We start from the raw sequence: 20,574 nt of genomic DNA on the forward strand, positions 1-20,574 counted from the left end.
AGTGATTGTGAAAGAATACAATGTGTTAATTTAATACTTGTTCGGTATTTTCTTTTTTTTTTCTTTTGTTTGTTTTGATGTCCAAATTTATTAGTACAGTGTTTGTTACTCTATGTTTAAGCTTACATTTCGAATAAAACGACTAATATTTTTGGAAGTATCTCTGTACTCGAATTAACTACATTTTACTGAAATGTAATTTGAAAATGAAATTTTTAGCAATTTAAATGATACTGTATTTACCGATTGTGTAGATTGAACACTATTTAACCTGAAACTACAATGTTTTTTTTTTTTATTGCTTAGGTGGATGGACGAACTCACAGCCCACCTGGTGTTAAGTGGTTACTGGAGCCCATACGTAAATGCGCCACCCACCTCGAGATATAAGTTCTAAGATCTCAGTATAGTTACAACGGCTACCCCACCCTTCGAACCAAAACGCATTACTGCTTCACAGCGGAAATAGGCGGGGTGGTGGTACCTACCCGTGCGGACTCCCAAGAGGTCCTACCACCAGTGATTACGCAAATTATAATTTTCCAGGTTTGTTTTTTATTACACGATGTTATTCCTTCACCATGGAAGTCAATCGTGAAAATTTGTTGAGTACGTATTTCATTAGAAAAATTGGTACCCGCCTGCGGGATTCGAACACCGGTGCATCGCTACATTCGAATGCACCGGACGTCTTATCCTTTAGGTCACAACAGAAATAGAAATGAAACAGAAATATTTCATACAGTACGTCCGACATATTATATTCTATTTTGAAATCAGTCTATTCTAAGAAGGAATTCGTAGTATAAGTAATAGTACTCTTACGTTTCTTTGGTCAAAATTTTTTTAAAATATCATTAAATAATAACTTAGTGTAAAATAGTACAAAGAAAATATTAAACTCGAGATCAAATTGTAAAAGTATTATTAAGTAATTGAGAAACAATTTAAGAAACGGTGGGAGCTGTAGTTAGCTTTAAGTAAATTAATTATTAGGCATAATAAACATTTACTGCATGGAATGAATACTAAGACATAGCTTACACTAAACACCATACATTTTCACAGAATAATTGCAAGGTTATTAATATAATAAAATATGGCCAACAAAACCTACAACGACCTTCTCTGCGAAACATCGGAGCTAATCGGTGAGGCCACTCAAGTTGACGAAGCGCTTTTCGAATCCGGTGTAGCTGAAAGATCAACGCTCCAACCGCTTCTGCTCGAACTAAGAGTTAGATACACAATATTGCTTTCAAGGCTGGATGCGGTATACGACCAGATTCTGCAGCCACAAAAGCGCTTAATTGTGAAGAGGTTACTGGAGTCATGCTTAGGAAGGCTGATAGAAATAAAGCATGACCTTGTGGAGTTGCATCTCAGTGATTTTACTTTTGATGATGACGAGGTAAATATTTCTTTCTTTCTATAGTGCTGCAGAATATTCTTGTTTTATTTCTCATGATAAAGTATTAATATATTAAAATGAGCAGATATTTTTAATGCAGCATTACTAGATATCACTATGGTGTCGGTGAAGAATAGTACCATGTCTCATATCTTTTCATGCGTATCGTATAAGGGACTAAGGAATTTATTTATATGTAGCAATGTTTTCCTAACCTACACCAATTTCAATAAGATTACTTACCGGCATTTATGGTGTTTGGGTACGTTGTAAGCCTGCATATTTTGTCACTAAAGCTCTGCCTATGTGATATTGTGGCGGACTATGGGAGAGGCCTACATCCAGCAGTGGAGAGATATAGGCTGATGATGATGATGATGAAAGCTCTGACTACGCCTGACGTGTGGCAATCGTGCGATTTTGTTTGCGATATATTTTATTTGTTTATTAAAGGCACTCAAAAAATTACAAGTAACGCCATACGAAGCGGAACCGTGTATTCCACAATACTTCGTAAGAGAAAGAAAAGAAGAAATCAAAAGTAGAAGAGGATTTATAGAAGAAACGCTAAGAAAGCTTGGACATGAGCCAGAAAAGCAAAAACCTTTAGTACTAACCGAGCAGCAAGCGGTGCTAATTATACAAAGCCATGAACGAGCCAGACAGGGAAGGCTAAGGTTATTTCTAGTTCTGCCATTTGCTTTGTGATTCTTTTATTAAGCTACACTCAGGTTCTTAAATTGGGAAATATTCTAACAGAAAAATACAATTATTAAATCTGTATGAGATCGAAGCTCAACAAAATAACAATTAAAATATGAATTATAATGTGTATTTTTATAAATGTACTTATTTCAGTTTTCATAGTTTAGTTTGTGGTATGGTTCATAAGGAAGATGAGTTATTTTTCTATTCCTCCGTTCCCAACAATATGGACCATACCTATAAATTTGTAAACCATTTATTTTATTTTATTGTTTAAGCGTCTACTATGTCTTTTCTTACATTTAGAGGACAATTTATGAAAGAAATCCGTCTACTGAAAGAAAAAGGACGAGACCAAAAAGGAGAAATGACGCCGGCTGCAGCAACATCTATTCAAAAAGTTTGGAGAGGATTTATAGCAAGACGGGAAACTAAAAGGAGAAAGAGAGCCGAGCAGCTACTGATAGGAATGGATCTTCCTACATATATGGAGTCAATGGAAATCAAAAAAGCTGAAGAGGTACTCTTGACATGATAAACTTTAGCTGCAAACCGTATTGAAAATAGTCAGGAGATAGTTAGTAGTAGCACATTGTAAGCTGATTTTAACTTTGATTCCAGATCTTGCAAACTATTTGACGTTGTCTGTTTATTAAAGTTATACTCGTAACAAAATAGAACAAATAAGTCAAACAGGATATTAAAATATTAGTAAGGACATTAAAAAAATTGCTAGAAAAGTCACTGAAATATGATTTTCAAATTCATTAACAATTTTTGTAATATATTTAATTACTGTACATTATGAACACATATGTTTGTGCCTAAGAAATTTTTGAACATTCCAGGTCAAAGACTTCCGTCGTCAGCTACAAGTTCAAAGGGAGAAAGAGTATCAAGAGGCCTTAGAGAAAATTGAAGAGCAACTCCGTATTCAAAACGGTGTAAAGATTAATGAACAAATAGGAGACGAACTAAGGCGTTGGATTAGGGAATACTACGATAGAACTGGAAGGTTCCCGGAATTTCCTTCTGAAGATGCTGGTGGTAGTAGAACTATGTATAGCCGACAAGGTATGCATGAGCAAACTTAAATGAGAACATTGTTTTTGTTTTAATTTTAACCTGTATACGTTTTAATATTTTAAAAAAGGTCAAAAACCTCAGAGCATAATATCAGTTGATTTTGTAAGTCGAATTGTAAGCTCGCATGAGTACGGAAATCATAATTGGAATAAAATAAGAGATAAATATATAAAGAGACTTTGAATTCATATGTTGAGATGCTTTGCAGCGTTTTTGTGCTGGTCTCAAGATTTATTACCACTAAAATCGAACTTTTAAGAAAGAAAACATCACGGTATGTTGCACCAATATTTATTGATTTATTCTATAGGTACTGGTGTTGATAGTGATTTAAGCAAATCATCTCCTGTCTCATCAAAAGAATCGAAGAGAAGCAAAGAAAGTAAAGACAAGAAGAACAGCAAAGCAGAAGAGAGCAAGAATAAAGACGAAGTTGATGATTTACAAATGTACAAGTGTCGGAGCTCTGCCTTCCTGCAGGAAATAACAAATGCGAATGAAGAGTATGGTGCTTTTTACTATTAGATAGTATCTATCGAATAAATTCAATTGTTGAATTAAGGATTTATCTAAAAACTAGAGGCTAGATAATAATATTTTACTTGTCATTTAAAAGAAGCTAAGTTCATCCAAATATACAAAGGCGAGCTTAATCTGATTATACGTTTTTATTCAGAAAACTATCAGTAGACACAAATGGCATATACATATTATTGAATGACCTGACCCAAATTTTTAAAATATACCTAAAATATTTCTGCTTTAAAATTTGGTGTAAATTGTGCTATTATAATAATCCGTAATACTACAAATGACCAAATACGATTAATTAATGGAGCGGAAAGAGATATATTGGTTGATTATATTTTAAAGTGATTATGTTTGGATGTGAAGTCATACGGCAAGTATAAAATTTAATAATAATACAACTTCGTTACACAGATTCGAAGATATCTGGAAGTTCAAAGATGATGCTGATAATCCTCACGAGCGATACTATAAAGACATGATAGAAAGAGAAAAGATGGTGAAAATAGAGCATGAGATACGAAATGTAGTGGATGAGATGATGAGAAGTGAATTGGAACTATTACAGGCAGCTTTCGATAAAGATAGAGCACACAAAGGAAAGAAATCTAAGAAACCACAGAAAAAGGTTATAGAGTGTATTGAAGATTATTTTACATATTTCCAACTGGCATCTTTTAACTAAGATATTTGAAATAAATGTCATAATGAGGCTATTACTAATTAAGCATAACATTTTAGGTACGGCGTGGAGGTAAGAAGAGTAAGAAGAAAAAAGAAAAAGACTTAACACCAGACAGAACGACTGAATCACTTTTCGAAGAGTTAGTCATGAATGGTATAATAAAACCCTATCCAATAGTTAAAATTGATGATTATTTGGGAGAAAAGTGCTACGTTGGCGGCGAATGGAGAAATGAAGGAAAAGAAGCGACACCATGTCTTGGAGATATAAGACAGCTGATCAAAGAATATTGTATACTACCATTGGGTTCAGAACAAGTAAGAAGTCAGACCCCGTTAGTACGATCTGTTCTATTAACTGGTAAGACACGTAAAATTAATTTTGTATTGCAGTTCATTCATAAACCTATTTATTTTAAGTCTATGTAAAATATAAGTTATACATAATATATAAATAAGATATTATTGAATAACTATATTAATGTTATGAATAAGGTTATGTATTGCATGCTGTCGAATACAGATAGTATAGATAAGTCGTCGTCACTAAACTAATTTTGTTATTTACACCATTCACATTTATTTTATACTATATAAAGTTTGCTATTTAAGAGACCAGTCAAACTTACTAGTACATTAATATTGCAGGACCAGCAGGTAGTGGAAAGAAATTTTTACTCAAAGCAATTTGCAGTGAAGTTGGAGGAACACTTTTTGATCTAACTCCAGCCAATATAGTTGGGAAATATCCTGGTAAATCAGGATTGATCATGTTGATCCATTTAGTTATGAAGGTGTCCAGATTGTTACAGCCATCTGTTATTTGGATGGACGAAGCTGAGAAGCCATTTGTAAAGAAAATACCTAAAACTGATAAGACTGATCCGAAAAGATTAAAGAAGGATTTAGTAAAAATTATAAAGGGTTAGTATCAAATTTGATATTTTCTTTTGTCAGCAAATTCTTTTATTTTGTAAACTTTTTCCGTTAAAATAAAATCAGATTAGTGTTTCAGTACATTTTTATAACAATAAATATTAACCCTTAACACGCCTAATGTCTTTAATTTGAATTCAATATTTTTTATTTTTTCAACTTTTATTTTTCTGTTTAGGGATATGTCCGGAAGATAGAGTGTTATTCATTGGAACTTCTAGGACTCCGTGGGACGCTGAACAAAAATTACTATTCCAATGTTACCAGAAAGTGATACAGATTCCCAGAGCTGACTACGGAAGCATATCTTTGATGTGGAAAACAAAACTGCATAGAGCTGGTGCACTATCTCCCAGATTAGAAGTCTCATGTTTATCTAGGATTTCTGACTCTTATACTATTGGTATGTATTTATTTCATTATCAATCGCAGAGTAAAAAAGAACAATTATTGTTGATTTCCGAGGGTGCCCTTAAAAAAACCGTGGCCGTATTAAGTTCTTTTTGCACATCAAAACAACCAAGGTTATAGATCACGATCATCTGAGTTTTTTGAACCTAAAAATGTCTCTGGGAAGATAGGGATAATGGAAAAGGTTCCAAAGCGTCTAGACATTTTCGAATAGCACGTTGATCGAGATGCCTTAGTTCAGAATAGATCCACCAAAACTATCAATTGGGTGTCATTAAAGGTAACTAAAAGATTTACCCGAGAAAGGACAGCAGCATTCCCAAGCAGAGTCCACCGTCTCGCAGAAAGAGGCAGTGGATGAGAGAGGGAGAGCTTTTTTTCCCTCTCGGCGCCGTGCCGCTGCCGCCATATCCCGGGCACCAATGTCGTTGGTCGTCGACTATTGCCTCGACGATAAATCGGTCGGGCGTCCTCGGGGTGGTGTCGCGAGTCTTGTAGTTATTTCCTGCAAGAGCCCACTACTCTGCCCGGGCTCTAACCTCGGGTGGAGATCGGAAATCAGGTGAGAGAGTGTAAGGCGAGTCATTTGGTGCGTAAGGTCCCAAAAACAGGCCCGCAGTCCGCTTGCACCATCTGCGAACCATCAAGACTCACATACCCCGTGCGCCCCCTAAGCGAAGAAGCATCATGCATATGGTTCCCGAAAAAAGTGTATACTGTATGTTTCCAAATAAGTAAAGTACCACTGTCCTTTGCATTTCTGCCCTGAAGCATTCAAGCGTTCTGGCTTGAAATGTCAAACGGCCGGAACACAATAGAATCGAGACTTCAACTATATGCCTTAAGATGGGTGGTAGCGTTGATTTCGCACCAGTTTTGAGCAGCTCCATGTTTAATGATACTTTTTTTGCTATCAAAGGTACACTTCTGTCAGTACTAGATGAAGTTCTAACTACGAAGCGACGGCTACAACTCCGAGTACGTGCTTTAACGGCTCAAGAAATTGCTGTACAATTGAGTTTCAGAGAACCGGTCTATGTCGAACATGTAATTGATTTTTTTCTTGTTCGAATACAACTTCACGAAAACGACTAAAGAGGTCTTACTACCGGAAAAATCTCATTGAACTTCCTGGCAGTAAATCATGGGCTTATACATCAGAATGTGAAATTGAATTAGTTTTGCACTAATTCAATATGCACATGAAGTCTGGATCTTATTTTATAATAGTATCTCACCTTTCAAATCGGAATGCAAGACTTTTTTTATTGTTTTTATGGGAGGACAAGCTCACAGCCCACCTGATGTTAAGGGGTTACTGGAGCCCATAGACATCTACAACGGTAATGCGCAACACATCTTGAGATATAGTTCTAAGGTCTCAGTATAGTCACAACGGCTGCCCCACCCTTCAAACCGAAACGCATTACTGCTTCACGGCAGAAATAGGCGGGGCGGTGGTACCTACCCGTGCGGACTCACAAGAGGTTCTACCACCAGTAAGTCCTCCCGTAAACCTACGAATTTGGAGTTAGCGTAGTGTTCATTGGAGGCATCGATTTGCTCTATTTCACCTAACCTTAAAGATGATGTGGACTACACTGTAAAGGCTTCAAACAGTAATTTTAAGTACATATTATATACATGAATTTTGTACCTAGATGTTAAAATTACGAGCGCGATTTTTATTGCCTAGACCCGCGACTGGAATGTATAATAAAAATAAAAAAAATCTCCAAATTCAGAATACGATATTGATGAGAAAAATAATCACATGCCCCTTGTAAGATACACAAAAGATCACCTTTGTGACGTCATCATAGTTCTGCCTGTGTCGTCGTGATTTCGAGCCTAGTCTTTTGTTACTTATGACTTCGAAGATGACAAGTTACGAGGTCAATGAAAATAGGTCTGTGTGGATGTCGATTTGTTGAAAAACCTTTGCTTCTACAGTTACGTAATAACATCGACCGTTGATATGTGAACCGTGTTAATGATCGTCTACCGCGAGACTTGAGTTCCAACTTTAAATTGTTTTCGTCACAAATGAGCAGAAGAGCATACGGTCTATCTAATATAAAATAATTCTAAAACCCTTTACCATATTGTGGTGGAACTCTTAATTTAGTGTTGAACGGTGACCGTGTTCTACAAATCGGAAAGCTCTATTGCTTCCTGATATAAAAATACAGAGTGATGGTACCTATCCAAGGGACTAAGAGCATACTCCAAAATTTGCATTCGCTTTCACACTTTTTACTGGTGGTAGGATCTCTTGTGAGTCCGCGCGGGTAGGTACCACCACCCTGCCTATTTCTGCCGTGATATCAGTAATGCGTTTCGGTTTGAAGGGTAGGGCAGCCGTTGTAATTATACTTGAGACCTTAGAACTTATATCTCAAGGGTGGTGGCGCATTTACGTTGTAAATGTCTATGGGCTCCAGTAACCACTTAACATCAGGTGGGCTGTGAGCTCGTCCACCCATAGAAGCAAAAAAAATTTTTAATTAATTTCAATATTTTCAATCAGGATGCTCTAGCAGAGGCCTGGATGTTTAAAACGCCTTTGGAAAGAAGAAAACAGAAAGCCCTGCAGAGACTCCAAGAACTGCAACAGGAGGCAGAAGCTGCTGCCAAGTAGACCACGAGATCTTGTCATATATGAGGCAGAAGAAATAAAAGCTATATACAGAAGTATCGAAGGCAGTACGAGTATATTTTTAATGCGTTCGTTTTGTCATTACCAACATGTATTGTTTAAAGAGACGTATAAATTTATATAACATAAACAAATATGAGCTTTATTTTTATACTTATTAAGTTTTCAGATCGTAAATCAAAACGGTAACGATCTCGTATAAAAAGTATCTCACAAATAGACAGTTAAGTGAGGTACTTAAAGAATTTAAAACTCAGTCATTCACGAGCCGAACATTAAAATTCGAGATTCGCAAAAAGGGAAATTCCCTAAGAGAATCGCGTATAAAAGTACTTTGTAGTCGAAACTTATGTGCCGTGGATTGTCGAAAAACAGATATGCTATTTTTTTATTTACCAATACCTATTTAGTATTTATTATAAACACTAAAATAATGAGTAAGATAAATTTAAAGCAAATTCACGGGTGAATACAATATGCCGCATTATTACTCAAAGCATTGATTGACGAGACGAATCGGAAAACTATTACTTAAAGCAATTGTAGATGACCAATCAGTAGTGATCAATGTCACTGATGGACCATAATGATGTTAAAGGCACAGCCAAAGAAGCTGCCACAGTGAAATCTTTTCTAATCTAAATTGAAGATAGACATACAGTGCCAAAATCTGAGGAGAAATCATTCTAGAGCCAAAGTAAGCCAGAGGCAAACTTGAATTTCTCGGTCAAACACGATGCTTCTATTTATCAAAAAAAAAAAAAAATTTATTGCTTAGATGGGTGAATGAGCTCACAGCCCACCTGGTATGAAGTGGTTACTGAAGCCCATAGACATCTACAACGTAAATGCGCCACCCACCTTGAGATATAAGTCCTAAGGTCTCAATTATAGTTACAACGGCTGCCCCACCCTTCAAACCGAAACGCATTACTGTTTCACGGCAGAAATAGGCGGGGTGGTGGTACCTACCCGTGCGGACTCACAAGAGGTCCTACCACCAGTAATTACGCAAATTAGAATTTTGCGGGTCTGATTTTTATTACACGACGTTATTCCTTCACCGTGGAAGTCAATCGTGATTTTGTTGAGTACGTATTTCCTTAGAAAAATTGGTACCTGCCTGGGATTCGAACACCGGTGCAACGCTCAACACGAAAGCACCGGACGTCTTACCCTTTAGGCCACGACGACTTCAAAATTCTTCAACGACTGTTCAAGGGTCTCTTTTAATTGCCTTTTTGGTCTGGAAATATCCCGAAACCAGATTCAATTTTATTTCGTCGCGCATTGTACAGACAAAGAGTTTCTTCTTTGTAAAAAGGGGTGCCTGGAGAGGTCTGCAAAAATTCACACCTGTCCTTTCACACGAGAATCAGATATAGAGGGTATTATAGTCGGGTAATATCCGATCGAACGCCCTTTTCAGTCGTTGAGTTATGTTCATTTCTATATCTGCAATTATTGAAATACATTAGAAGAGCTTATTAGTAAGGTATGGTGGAATCCCAGAACTGTACTCCAGGTCTGATTCTTTATACAACGAAGCAATCCTGCATTCCAGTTGGAGTTATGACAGCGATTAACTTCGATCATTACGTGTTAATACATCGTCACGTTAACTAAGAGTTCATATGATAGCTTTTGTTTAATAAAACTAATAAAATCTATTGATAAAGCAAATTTTACATATTATTCAATTAGAATATTATTACGAAGCCTACAAAAGACGTCGACTATGAAAATAAAACACATTACTTTGCACACACAAAGGTACTCTTACAGAGATTTTCAGTTTTCCCTTTGTGAAGTTCCCTCTTTGTAAGAGGTACAAAAATAGTGGAACTCGATTTTTAGGGTACCGTTATAAGGTGATAGATGCTTTACGAATAAACAATATTCTAACGGAGAAGATGTTCATACAACAGACAGACACCCGCTTTGCTAGGTAGACGAAGAGTCCAATTGGAATTGTTATTGTTCTAGAAATTTCTGGATTCTCAATTTTTTTACACTTTTGTTCGATTTATGTTGCATATTAAAAATAAAAATATCAAACATTTAGGGAAAACATTTAGGGAAATCCGGGCACCACTAATGCCACAGATTTTGGACGTAAGCTTGGAAGTTAAGCGTAAAAATACTATTGTTCTGGCAAGTGTATACGTCGTAAGCGGATCCTCTTGTTTATGTTTGTTAATATTGCTTAAAACACTTGCCACTAAGTGAGCTGTGAGATCGCTTGTGATTTCCGAAATTGTTAATATTAAAACATGGGTACGCTATTTCATAGACTGGGACAGGAGAAGCAAGCCTTTTCGCCAATCGCGCAAACAGCATCTTGGTTACAAGCCGACACTGATATTTTATACTGAACTCTAATCTCTGTTCACAGGACATTCTTGACCAATATTTTTTGCGTACCAGGATTCGTTTTGTGCATTCTCTGGGTTTTTTTTGTGAGGCCTGTTTGCTTCTGACGTCAAGCATTTTAGCTGCAAACGATTATTTAACTTTATTTACATTTTACTGTTGCCAACTTCTAATTTACTGGTGGTAGGACCTCGGTGAGTCCGCGCGGGTGGGTACCACCACCCTGCCTATTTCTGCCGTGAAGCAGTAATGTGTTTCGGTTTGAAGGGTGGGACAGCCGTTGTAACTATAATTGAGACCTTAGAACTTATATCTCAAGGTGGATGGCGCATTTACGTTGTAGATGTCTATGGGCTCCAGTAACCACTTAACACCAGGTGGGCTGTGAGCTCGTCCACTCATCTAAGCAATAAAAAAAAAGGGTTTTATAGGAAGTGGATGTGCCGGCCTCCCCCCGGTGAAGGTCAAGGGGCGACCTGAGGGGGTGAGGCCGCGCGGCGCGCTACCAGCACTCTAGCGCGCTGCCGTGGAGTGAATAGAGCGACCGGTCGACGGTGTATCGCGTCCCGACCCGGCAGGCTGGTTCTGGTCCAGCGGGGTATTCCGGGACACCAGCGGCACCGTCTGGGCGGCCCGACGGGCTGCCGTACCGAGACGGCCGACGTTTCAGAGCCTTCGATTCGCCTCGAAAGCTCCGTCGGCTGGGCGTCCTTGGGGTGAGCCGCGCCGTCTGGTTGTAGTGTTGACCGCGGTAGCCCCCCTACCTTATCCGGGTTCTGACCTCGGAGGGGATCGGACGTCGGGTGTAAGAGTGCAGAGGAGTCGTTTAGTGGGTGGGCTCTAAAATCCTTGGGCCCGCGGTCTGCTCACAACACCATGCAGATCGTTGAGTCTCACATACCCCGCGCGCCCCATTTGCGCGGGGACCTCGTAGGAGGTTCGGCCCTCTACCCGAAAAAAAAAAAAAAAAAAAGGAAGTGGATGTGCAAAGGGAAAGTTGAAGGCAACAGATCTAGAGGCCGCAGCCATACTCGTTGGTCCGATCAGATCCGCACCGCTTTGGACAGTACAGTGTACAGCGCGCTGCATGACGCCGTGGACAGGGGAAAGTGGAAAAAGATCCTAAGATTGAAGCTCATGGGTGATGGTGGTCACGACCCTTAGACATGAGGAACACGACTCGAGGAGGAGGAGGATGTGCAATAAGCTCTTGGCTATGCGTGCTGTGAGACTAAAGGAGTAAGTTACTTTGATAGACTGAAGAATATAAGAAAGTAATTGAAACAACACCAGCGAATTCTCTTAATACTCACCTTTAGACCTTTACAAGTCGAAACAGGGTACCCCAACGTCCATTAAAGAATCATTACCGTAACTGCTTTTACGGACCGTTTAGAGCCTATTCGTTGATCGGATAAACAACGTAGGCTAGGTTTCGGTACAGGGGCGTATTCAGGAATTAATAACATTAACCCCCCAGAGTTTTGATTACTTGTTTATTCAATACAAGCAGCCCGCTCCGGCTCCGCACGGGTCTTTAACAAAAATTTCAACGATATTTCAGGTTTATTTTTAAATAACACTTTTTGCGGCATAACTATAATAGTTAGACATATGCTGTCACGACACTTTTTGTAAATAATAATGACATTATTGTGTTCTACAAAGTCGTAGTGCATTATTTTATTCTATCATCAATAGTTCTCGCAGGCCACGCGATGTAAATAATATTTTAGGTAATTTTTTTACACCTTGGGTTACATACATTGTTTGAGTTTTAGTAAGGATTACAATATTTTTCAAAAAAAATTATATATAGCCTATGTCACTCGGGAATAGTGTAGCTTCCAAACAGTGAAAGAATTTTTCAAATTGGTCCAGTAGTTTCGGAGCCTATTCAGTACAAACAAACAAACAAATCTTTCCTCTTTATAATATTAGTATAGATTAGCGATCGAGCCTATCGTTCTGAAATGCATGTTGGATCATCTCCGTTACAATGTAATTGATGTCAAATCATTTAACACAAAAGCGGCTCCTAATAATATTTTATTCGAGTTTTCAATGGCAAGGTATAACCTAATCTTAATGTAATAGACATTGGGCTTGTTTTAACTCTTTTTAATACTTTTGTAGGCAGATGAATATGGACCACAGCAAAACCTGAAGTACTGCCAAGGTTCTTCCTGCCCAACTTATGTCACTCTTGATCCTACAAAATTTTCGCTCTTCTCCTCAAACTGCTCATACTGTGAGGTGGTCCAGAAAATTAATTCCGACCCAAAAAAGTATTATACAAATTATTATTGTAGAACCTGTTTTTAAAACATGATATCCGATGTATCGAATCTTTAGTATCCGTTGTACCGGAACATTTGAGACAATAATAATGATAATAATAATAATTCATTTATTTGTATAGAATGCAGGTACATAGTCTTAGTATAAAATATATTCAATCCCACTACATTCTGCCTGTTGGCATACAAATTTGAAGGAGAAACTTACTAATTTAAACTAGGTAGATAAATTTAAGAATGGGTGAGATAAATTTAAGAATAAGATCACAAAAAGTTTATTATAAAAATTGAGATCTTAATAAGGAGAGTGTTACAATTCATTATTTAGGAAATCAGTAACAAAGTAATAACACTTCTTTAATAGCAGCGAAGACAGGAGTTGTTTAAATTTTCGCAAGGGCTGATTGTTGAATATAATAGGAGCCATACCAATAACGACAAACACAAGATAATGCTTGTAATTCGGACCTATGACTAAATTCCAAAATTACATAAATAATTTAATAGATAAAGATATAACACCTGATATATGACATCTTTAAATTTCAATCAATAAATACAACTATAATAATTACAAATTAAAATTAAAGAATCCTAATCAGTCTTACCAGCGTTTAATTATGTTTATCGAGAGTTGTATAATTTGAAAATCAAACTGCATTATTCTTAATACTGCCCAGGGCAATGAGGGCGTAGAATATTCATGTGTGGCAAACACTGTCCCTGGAAATGCCTCGTTGCTTTCCCGTAATTTGTTCCCCCGTCTTGTTCGATCCGGGCTAAGGTAAACACGGTAATGGGAGCCACCAATTCTGATTTAGACTAATAGCCGAACCGATAGATTTCGAACTTTACTCGATTAGGTTAGGTAAGAAATATCAAGAATTACATTCCTATTTACAAAGAAAAATAATTAATCCACGTATGGATTCTTTTTAAATGTTCTTTAATATCTTGTATTGCGTTAATTTAATGAAGTCGTCGCGGCCTAAAGGATAACACGTCCGGTGCATTCGTGTTGAGCGATGCACCGGTGTTCGAATCTCAGGCGGGGGTACCAATTTTTCTAATGAAATACGTACCCACCAAATGTTCACGATTGACTTCCACGGTGAAGGAATAACATCGTGTAATAAAAATCAAACCCGCAAAATTATAATTTGCGTAATTACCGGTGTTAGGATATCTTGTCAGTCCGCACAGGTAGGTACCACCGCCCTGCCTATTTCTGCCTTAGAACTTAGAATTTATATCTCAAGGTAGGTGGCGGCATTTACGTTGTAGATGTCTATGGACTCCAGTAACCACTTAAAACCAGGTGGGCTGTGAGCTCATCTAACCAACTAAGCAATAAAATAAAATAAATCAACATTAAATCCATTAGGACCGGTGACACAAGTGAGATGTAGACTCTTTTACCTCTAAAGACAATGAAATAAGTACTTTCAAATATGTATGTACTAATGCGTTTCATATTTGTTGCTTATGAAAAAAAAGGATACTATCATATTCTTCAGCAAACAAAAGATTGAAGACAATTTTCATTTTATAGTCATAGTCACATTTCAATAAAGTTCAGTCTAGTTCCGGTACGTACTTATTGACCGCAGCCCTGCCAAGTCTTATCTGCAAGAGAAGCTTATGGTTTTCATTTGGTGTATGTGATAGAATTTAGCGATTTTTTATTTATTTAATATTATTGAATAGGTTTTGGTTTTTTGCCGACCGAGAGGGCTGGTGGTCGTGGCGCCGACGACCGCCAGTCCGGCGTCCCGAGGGGGAGAGATGTGCTCCGCACTGAACGCTTCACTTTCCCCATTTTGCCTTTTCATGAGCTCTGTCTCATACGAGATTTGGATGCTGGTTGTTGAGCGACAGGAGCTTTTAGTCGGTTCGACTCCGACATGTCCCGCCCTCCATCCCCAGTGAAGGGCGGAAGTCCGGCGATTTCCTCCTGACAAAAAAAAAATAATCTTATATTGTATATTTTCTTATATTGCTATTTAGCAAACCAACAGTAACCAATTATTGATTCATATATTGTATAGTTCCAACTATATCGATAAATCTAACGATGCTACCTACAACAACCTGTATAATTTATGATTTTAGAGGCCCAAATAATTAATCACCTAGTCTATATAGCAGTTTGTCTAGCTACTGTGTCGCGCTCAGTAGATTGCGCGGGTACCGGGCAAGTTGGCGGGAGATTTCAAAATGTAAACCCCAAAATCGAACAGCTACTAAAATTCTAAATAATTTCTGAGGACATGTAATAAAATCGCTTGGAATTATGATTCTTTGAACTCTAATGTACAATGGATTCTATGGAATCAAATAAATAATCTTTCGAGATTCTACCATCGCACCGCCCGGAGTTCATCCATACTACCTAGAACCACTACGTTTATCTACAGGGCATTTCCAGAGATCTCTTCAGCCGCGTATCATCCGGATTTAGAATGAACTCCCTTTTACGGTGTTTCCTGGTCATTATGACATATCCTTCTTCTAACGAGGTCTGTGGAGAGTATTCAGTAGTAGGCAGCGACTTAGCTATGCTACCACCACCATCAGGTGAGCCGTAAGCTCATCTGCCTCCAAGGGCACTGGTGGTAGGACCTCACTTGAGTCCGCACGGGTAGGAACCACCATCCCGCCTATTTCTGCCGGGAAGCAGTAATGCGTTTCGGTTTGAAGGGTGAGGCAGCCGTTGTAAATTTCTATGGGCTCCAGTAAGCACTTAACACCAGGTAGGCTGTGAGCTCGTCCACCCATCTAAGCAATAAAAATAAAAAGTAAAAAAATGTGAGCCGTCACGGGACGCCTGGCAGATGTGAAACATCGACATTGTTTTGTAAAAGTAATATGCAGAAAAGAACAGATTGTGATAGGAACTAAATATGTCCTAATGATAAAATAAAATATTGCGAAAAAATTATTTGTTTTCAAGTAAAACACAGGCTATGTGTACTTAAAGTTAAGTTTATGTGCTATTCAAACTTTTTGAGTTAGGGATTGGGCTTTGCGACAAATATAGTACCTGGCCTTGCGGACTAATATGACTAACACCACCAGATTTTACGCAAATTATATTTTTATAACACTATGTGCATTTTTACATCGATTTGAGCATCGACGCAATCACATCGCTCGATATTAGCCGGGAGTCTTATCCTTTAGGCCACGGCGACATTTTTAAAAGAATATTTCTCAACTTTTTTTCAATTAATCGTTCGATGCTATTTCGTTTTATGGATCGCCATGACACTACTTGCACGTAACAATTTTTCTATGTATTTAATCCGAATTTATTATTTTTGTATAATAAGGATTTAAATTACGAAAGATTATTATTGTAAATCTCATCAAAACTATAAAATTAGAATACCTTGTGCAGTGTAATAATAGCCAAAGACTATTAAATATATATTTTAATTAAATGTATTAATTTGATAAAATGTTGTGCAATTTTAATACCGATGTTAACTTCACGAACAAAATCGTACAGTACTGTATATCGGATTAAAAGAGGAAATATAACATAAACAGTAATAATCCAACTATTATCGCTACAATAACACTCGGCGACCCTCGTAAAATGCGGCGAAATGTGTTTTATCAAGGTACCCATGCAATTCCCATAGTCACATACCATTTACTGCCCCTTCGTTCTATGGGGTGGGATGATGAATGACACAAAAAGCACCGGTTTGTTTTTCGACAGAGCTTTCTGTTTTTTTTCGGCTTATTAGAGTAAAATAATAAAGTCTCTTCATAAATTTTCATGATAAGTATATTTTCTGTAAGTAGTTTTATTTTAGGACATTCTAAAAACCTACAAGATATTACTAGTATTTTATTTGTGTGTGTGTGTGTGTGTTTTATTTAGTATCGGTCTATTTCATTATTTTTCAATTAGATTTATTTACTATCAGAGACCATTGTAAATGTAAAAAAAAAAGATGTGTGGTGCCGTGGGACGCCGGACAGGAACGAAGTTCCTTATTATAAAAATAATAATTTTAAATTCTATTCGAGGTATAAAGAAAATAAAACTGGAGGTTTCGCAACAACCCACGGCCATTCGGTAACGTGCGAACTTATTGTGGTACACCTCATTCACGGCTGTTTGCATAAGAGTTAGTGTATTACACAAACGAACGCTCTGAGATCGTGTTCAATGAATGATAAAAAAAAATGTTATTTTTTGTACGTTATTACAAAGTTAAGTCATGCACTGTGTGCATTACTAATTTGTACGTTATTACAAAGTTAAGTCGTACACTGTGTGCATTACTAATAAAAATCTTACGTTACGGACGTTTTTTCCCGGTTAGGGTACCCCGTCCCATAAGGAACTACGTTCCAAAAATGTAATTTAATTTAAGCTCCAAATAATGGACTACATATGAAAAAATCGTATTAAAGAACATAAGAACTGGACATATAAAAAGTCTATCCGAAAACACACGGAGGGACGTTCAAGCCATCTGCGCAATGATTTATACGGGGTGTTTCGCGAGAAATACGTTGCTTTGCGAGACCATAAATCATAAGTCACCGAGTTTCGTCGAGACTCTGGCATGTCATAAATAAAGAAATCTGTCTTCAGATTCGACTATTAAATGTCTCGTTTTCGTATTAAAAAATCTTTGAAATTGAAATTGAAAATTTAATCATACCTTATTATCTTGTATTGTTATATGACTGTGTAGTTCACATGCGGTACTTATTTTATTTTTATCTTTTTTGCTTAGTATGGTGGACGAGCTTACAACCCACTTGGTGTTAAGTGGTTACTGGAGCCCATAGATTTTTTTTTAATTGCTTAGATGGGTGAACGAGCTTACAGCCCACCTGGTGTTAAGTGGTTACTGGGGCCCACAGACATCTACAATGTAAATGCCGTCATCCACCTTGAGATATGACTTCTAAGGTCTCAGTATAGTTACAGTACCTACCACCACTTGAAGCTATCTCACCAGAAAGAAGTATTCTATCTCTGTTCGTCTACATTTTGGCGTTTTCCATTCGATTAATCGAGTTTTAAAACACAACGATGTTATCGAAGTTATAACTTCAATAAATAAACGTTTGACTTATATGACCTTTATATATTATATGTATCTTTTTAATTTTATGTATCTTTTTAATTTTTCTCTTATTTTGGCGCCTTTTTAGACTTTGTAAACATACGTGCAAGACCAGAAAATGCACACTCCGAACTCGAATAGCAAATATCTTTGGCAAGAATATTTTAGCCCTCACCGGTAATCGGACCTCGGGCAACAGCAGTCGGGTTTCTAAGCCAGTAGACTAACGAAGCGAAATTCCATTAGACTGTTAGTACATATCCATGTATGTTTTAATTGTTGACCACCCCTAGAATATTCGACATATGTTATACAATAATTCCCTAAATTCAAAATTCATTTTTCAAAATTCAGAGTCAATTAATTTCAGTATTCATGTGCACATATTGTTACTAACTGGTGGTAGGAACTCTTGTGAGTCCGCGCGGATAGGTACCACCACCCTGCCTATATCTGCCGTGAAGCAGTAATGCGTTTCGGTTTGAAGGGTGGGGCAGCCGTTGTAACTATACTTGAGGCCTTTGAACTTATATCTCAAGGTGGGTGGCGATTTACGTTGTGGATGTCTATAGGCTCCAGTAACCACTTAACATAAGGTGGGCTGTGAACTCGTCCATCCATCTAAGCAATAAAAAAAAACATCCTACAATAGTCATGAAACATTTTTTTTAATTGAATTTAAAACAAGGCCAAATAATCTGAATAACACAAGCCTGTCTGAATGTTAATTACGCTTGTGCAGCACTAACCTCTCCTAGCTACAGTTAGCACTTCCACCCCACCATAGACTCCAGCTACAATTTTGATTTACAGCTTTTCAAGATACCATTTTCTACTAAGAAACCTTCAAAACTGTCTTCGTTCCAGACAATTATATCAAAACACAAAATTAAGGAGAAACTCCGAAACCTTATTAATTCCCTGGGCGCATCGAGATAATTAAGAAAAGACATTTATAATCCTGAAACAAATTTAACCTGAGGGGACTTTAGGATCTAAACAAATTTCGAACGATTAAGAAAATTTAATTTCACAGCTATTCCGACAAATTAAGCCCTTTATTCATTTTAGGAACCGAGATTGGATTTATTTCGACAGGCTTTGATGGAAAAATAACTTGAAGGCAGTGAATCATTATTAAAAATTAGTGATACTGGCCACGTTCCATTGTAGCTGTAAGCAAATGTGCAGAAAAGCGGTTGTCGCGCGCGTCGCCTGCCTCGTATTGATGGTATCATTATAGAAAACTTCCTTGAAGTAGAGCGTTTAACGCATTGGGGTATTAAATCTTTCTCGCGTATGAACGCAGCGCCATGATCACAATTGACACAGAGTTTCAAAATATCGGCCGAATCGCTTCGGCAGTGTTTGGGCTGACCCGTCGGGTTGTCTTGTCGCCTAGACCGAGCCTCCAGCACAGCCTGCCAAGTTCGGATCTTCCACGCTCTAAAATTCCGTTTGTCGATATTACAATAAGGGTTGAACGCCTCGATATTCTGGATCCAGAGCGGTCACTTCAACAGGGATGGTGATTTAAACACGAACATTGCGATATTCGATGATTCAATACACAAAAGCCATTAACCTTATTTTGATTGGCTTGGATTCAAACAGTCGTGGGGTTTTAAGACCTAAAATTCCTATCTACAGCAAAAAAGGGCCAAAGAATAAGGGACGCAAGTGTTTAAAGTAACAAATTACAATGACATGTTAAATTGGGGTGCAGAAGTCGACAAGAAACTTGCTAATGGCTTGTTTTAGGTCACCGTAAATGACGGTCTCACGCGTTTGTTGAGCGTCATTGCACGAAAAGTTTTTGTTACGCGCGGACCCTGACAATCGGGCAGACTTGTATTGACAGGAGTTTTGGTGCAATCATCCATTACATATTTACTATAATCTTATCAAAATGAAATTCGTGCACTCGTAATTCCATCGACACCAAACGTTGAGGGAGGTCAATATTCAATATCGGAGGTCTGTAGATTCATGATAATGCAAATAAAAACGATACTAGTCTTAAACACTTTAAAATAATAACAAATAGCTATTATTTAATGTGATAAATTAAAAAAGCATTATTACAAGATATGTGTCAAAATGGGCCAAATATTAATGTCCACTTAATGGATTAACAGCCGTTTGTTACTAATTTACACTGATAAACACGATCACTTTCTCTTCTGTCTCTAAATGAATTAGGTGCAAGTGTATTATCATCTTATCACCCCTGTTACTGCTGTGTCTAATTGCTATTGAAAGTAGGTTTTGTATTCGCTCACCGGTCATAACACAATGTCTAAATCGTATATTAAAATTGACATTGCAACTGGTATACATTTTCAAACCGAACTAATATTGTTTTTTTTTTGTTTAATAATTTTC

At 37.4% G+C, this 20,574-nt stretch overlaps 1 protein-coding gene and 1 long non-coding RNA gene across 2 annotated transcripts; both read left to right on the forward strand.

Annotated features, from left to right (window-relative positions):
• Positions 1–1,080: 1,080 nt before the first annotated feature.
• On the forward strand, positions 1,081–8,554 carry LOC101740815 (dynein regulatory complex protein 11). The gene is made up of 11 exons (XM_062676002.1): positions 1,081–1,411; positions 1,865–2,088; positions 2,423–2,636; positions 2,965–3,190; positions 3,513–3,705; positions 4,145–4,358; positions 4,472–4,775; positions 5,063–5,338; positions 5,529–5,753; positions 6,681–6,808; positions 8,292–8,554. Exons 1-11 carry the CDS (start codon positions 1,100–1,102, stop codon positions 8,400–8,402), a joined length of 2,427 nt encoding a protein of 808 aa, XP_062531986.1. The 5' UTR covers positions 1,081–1,099; the 3' UTR covers positions 8,403–8,554.
• A 3,879-nt stretch (positions 8,555–12,433) lies between these two features.
• Positions 12,434–13,697, forward strand: LOC134201384 (uncharacterized). The gene is made up of 2 exons (XR_009976649.1): positions 12,434–12,529; positions 12,930–13,697. It is a non-coding gene; the product is annotated as an uncharacterized LOC134201384 (long non-coding RNA).
• Positions 13,698–20,574: the final 6,877 nt, after the last annotated feature.

This window comes from Bombyx mori, chromosome 25, assembly GCF_030269925.1.
Source record: "Bombyx mori chromosome 25, ASM3026992v2".
NCBI classification, from domain to species: Eukaryota; Metazoa; Arthropoda; class Insecta; order Lepidoptera; family Bombycidae; genus Bombyx; species Bombyx mori.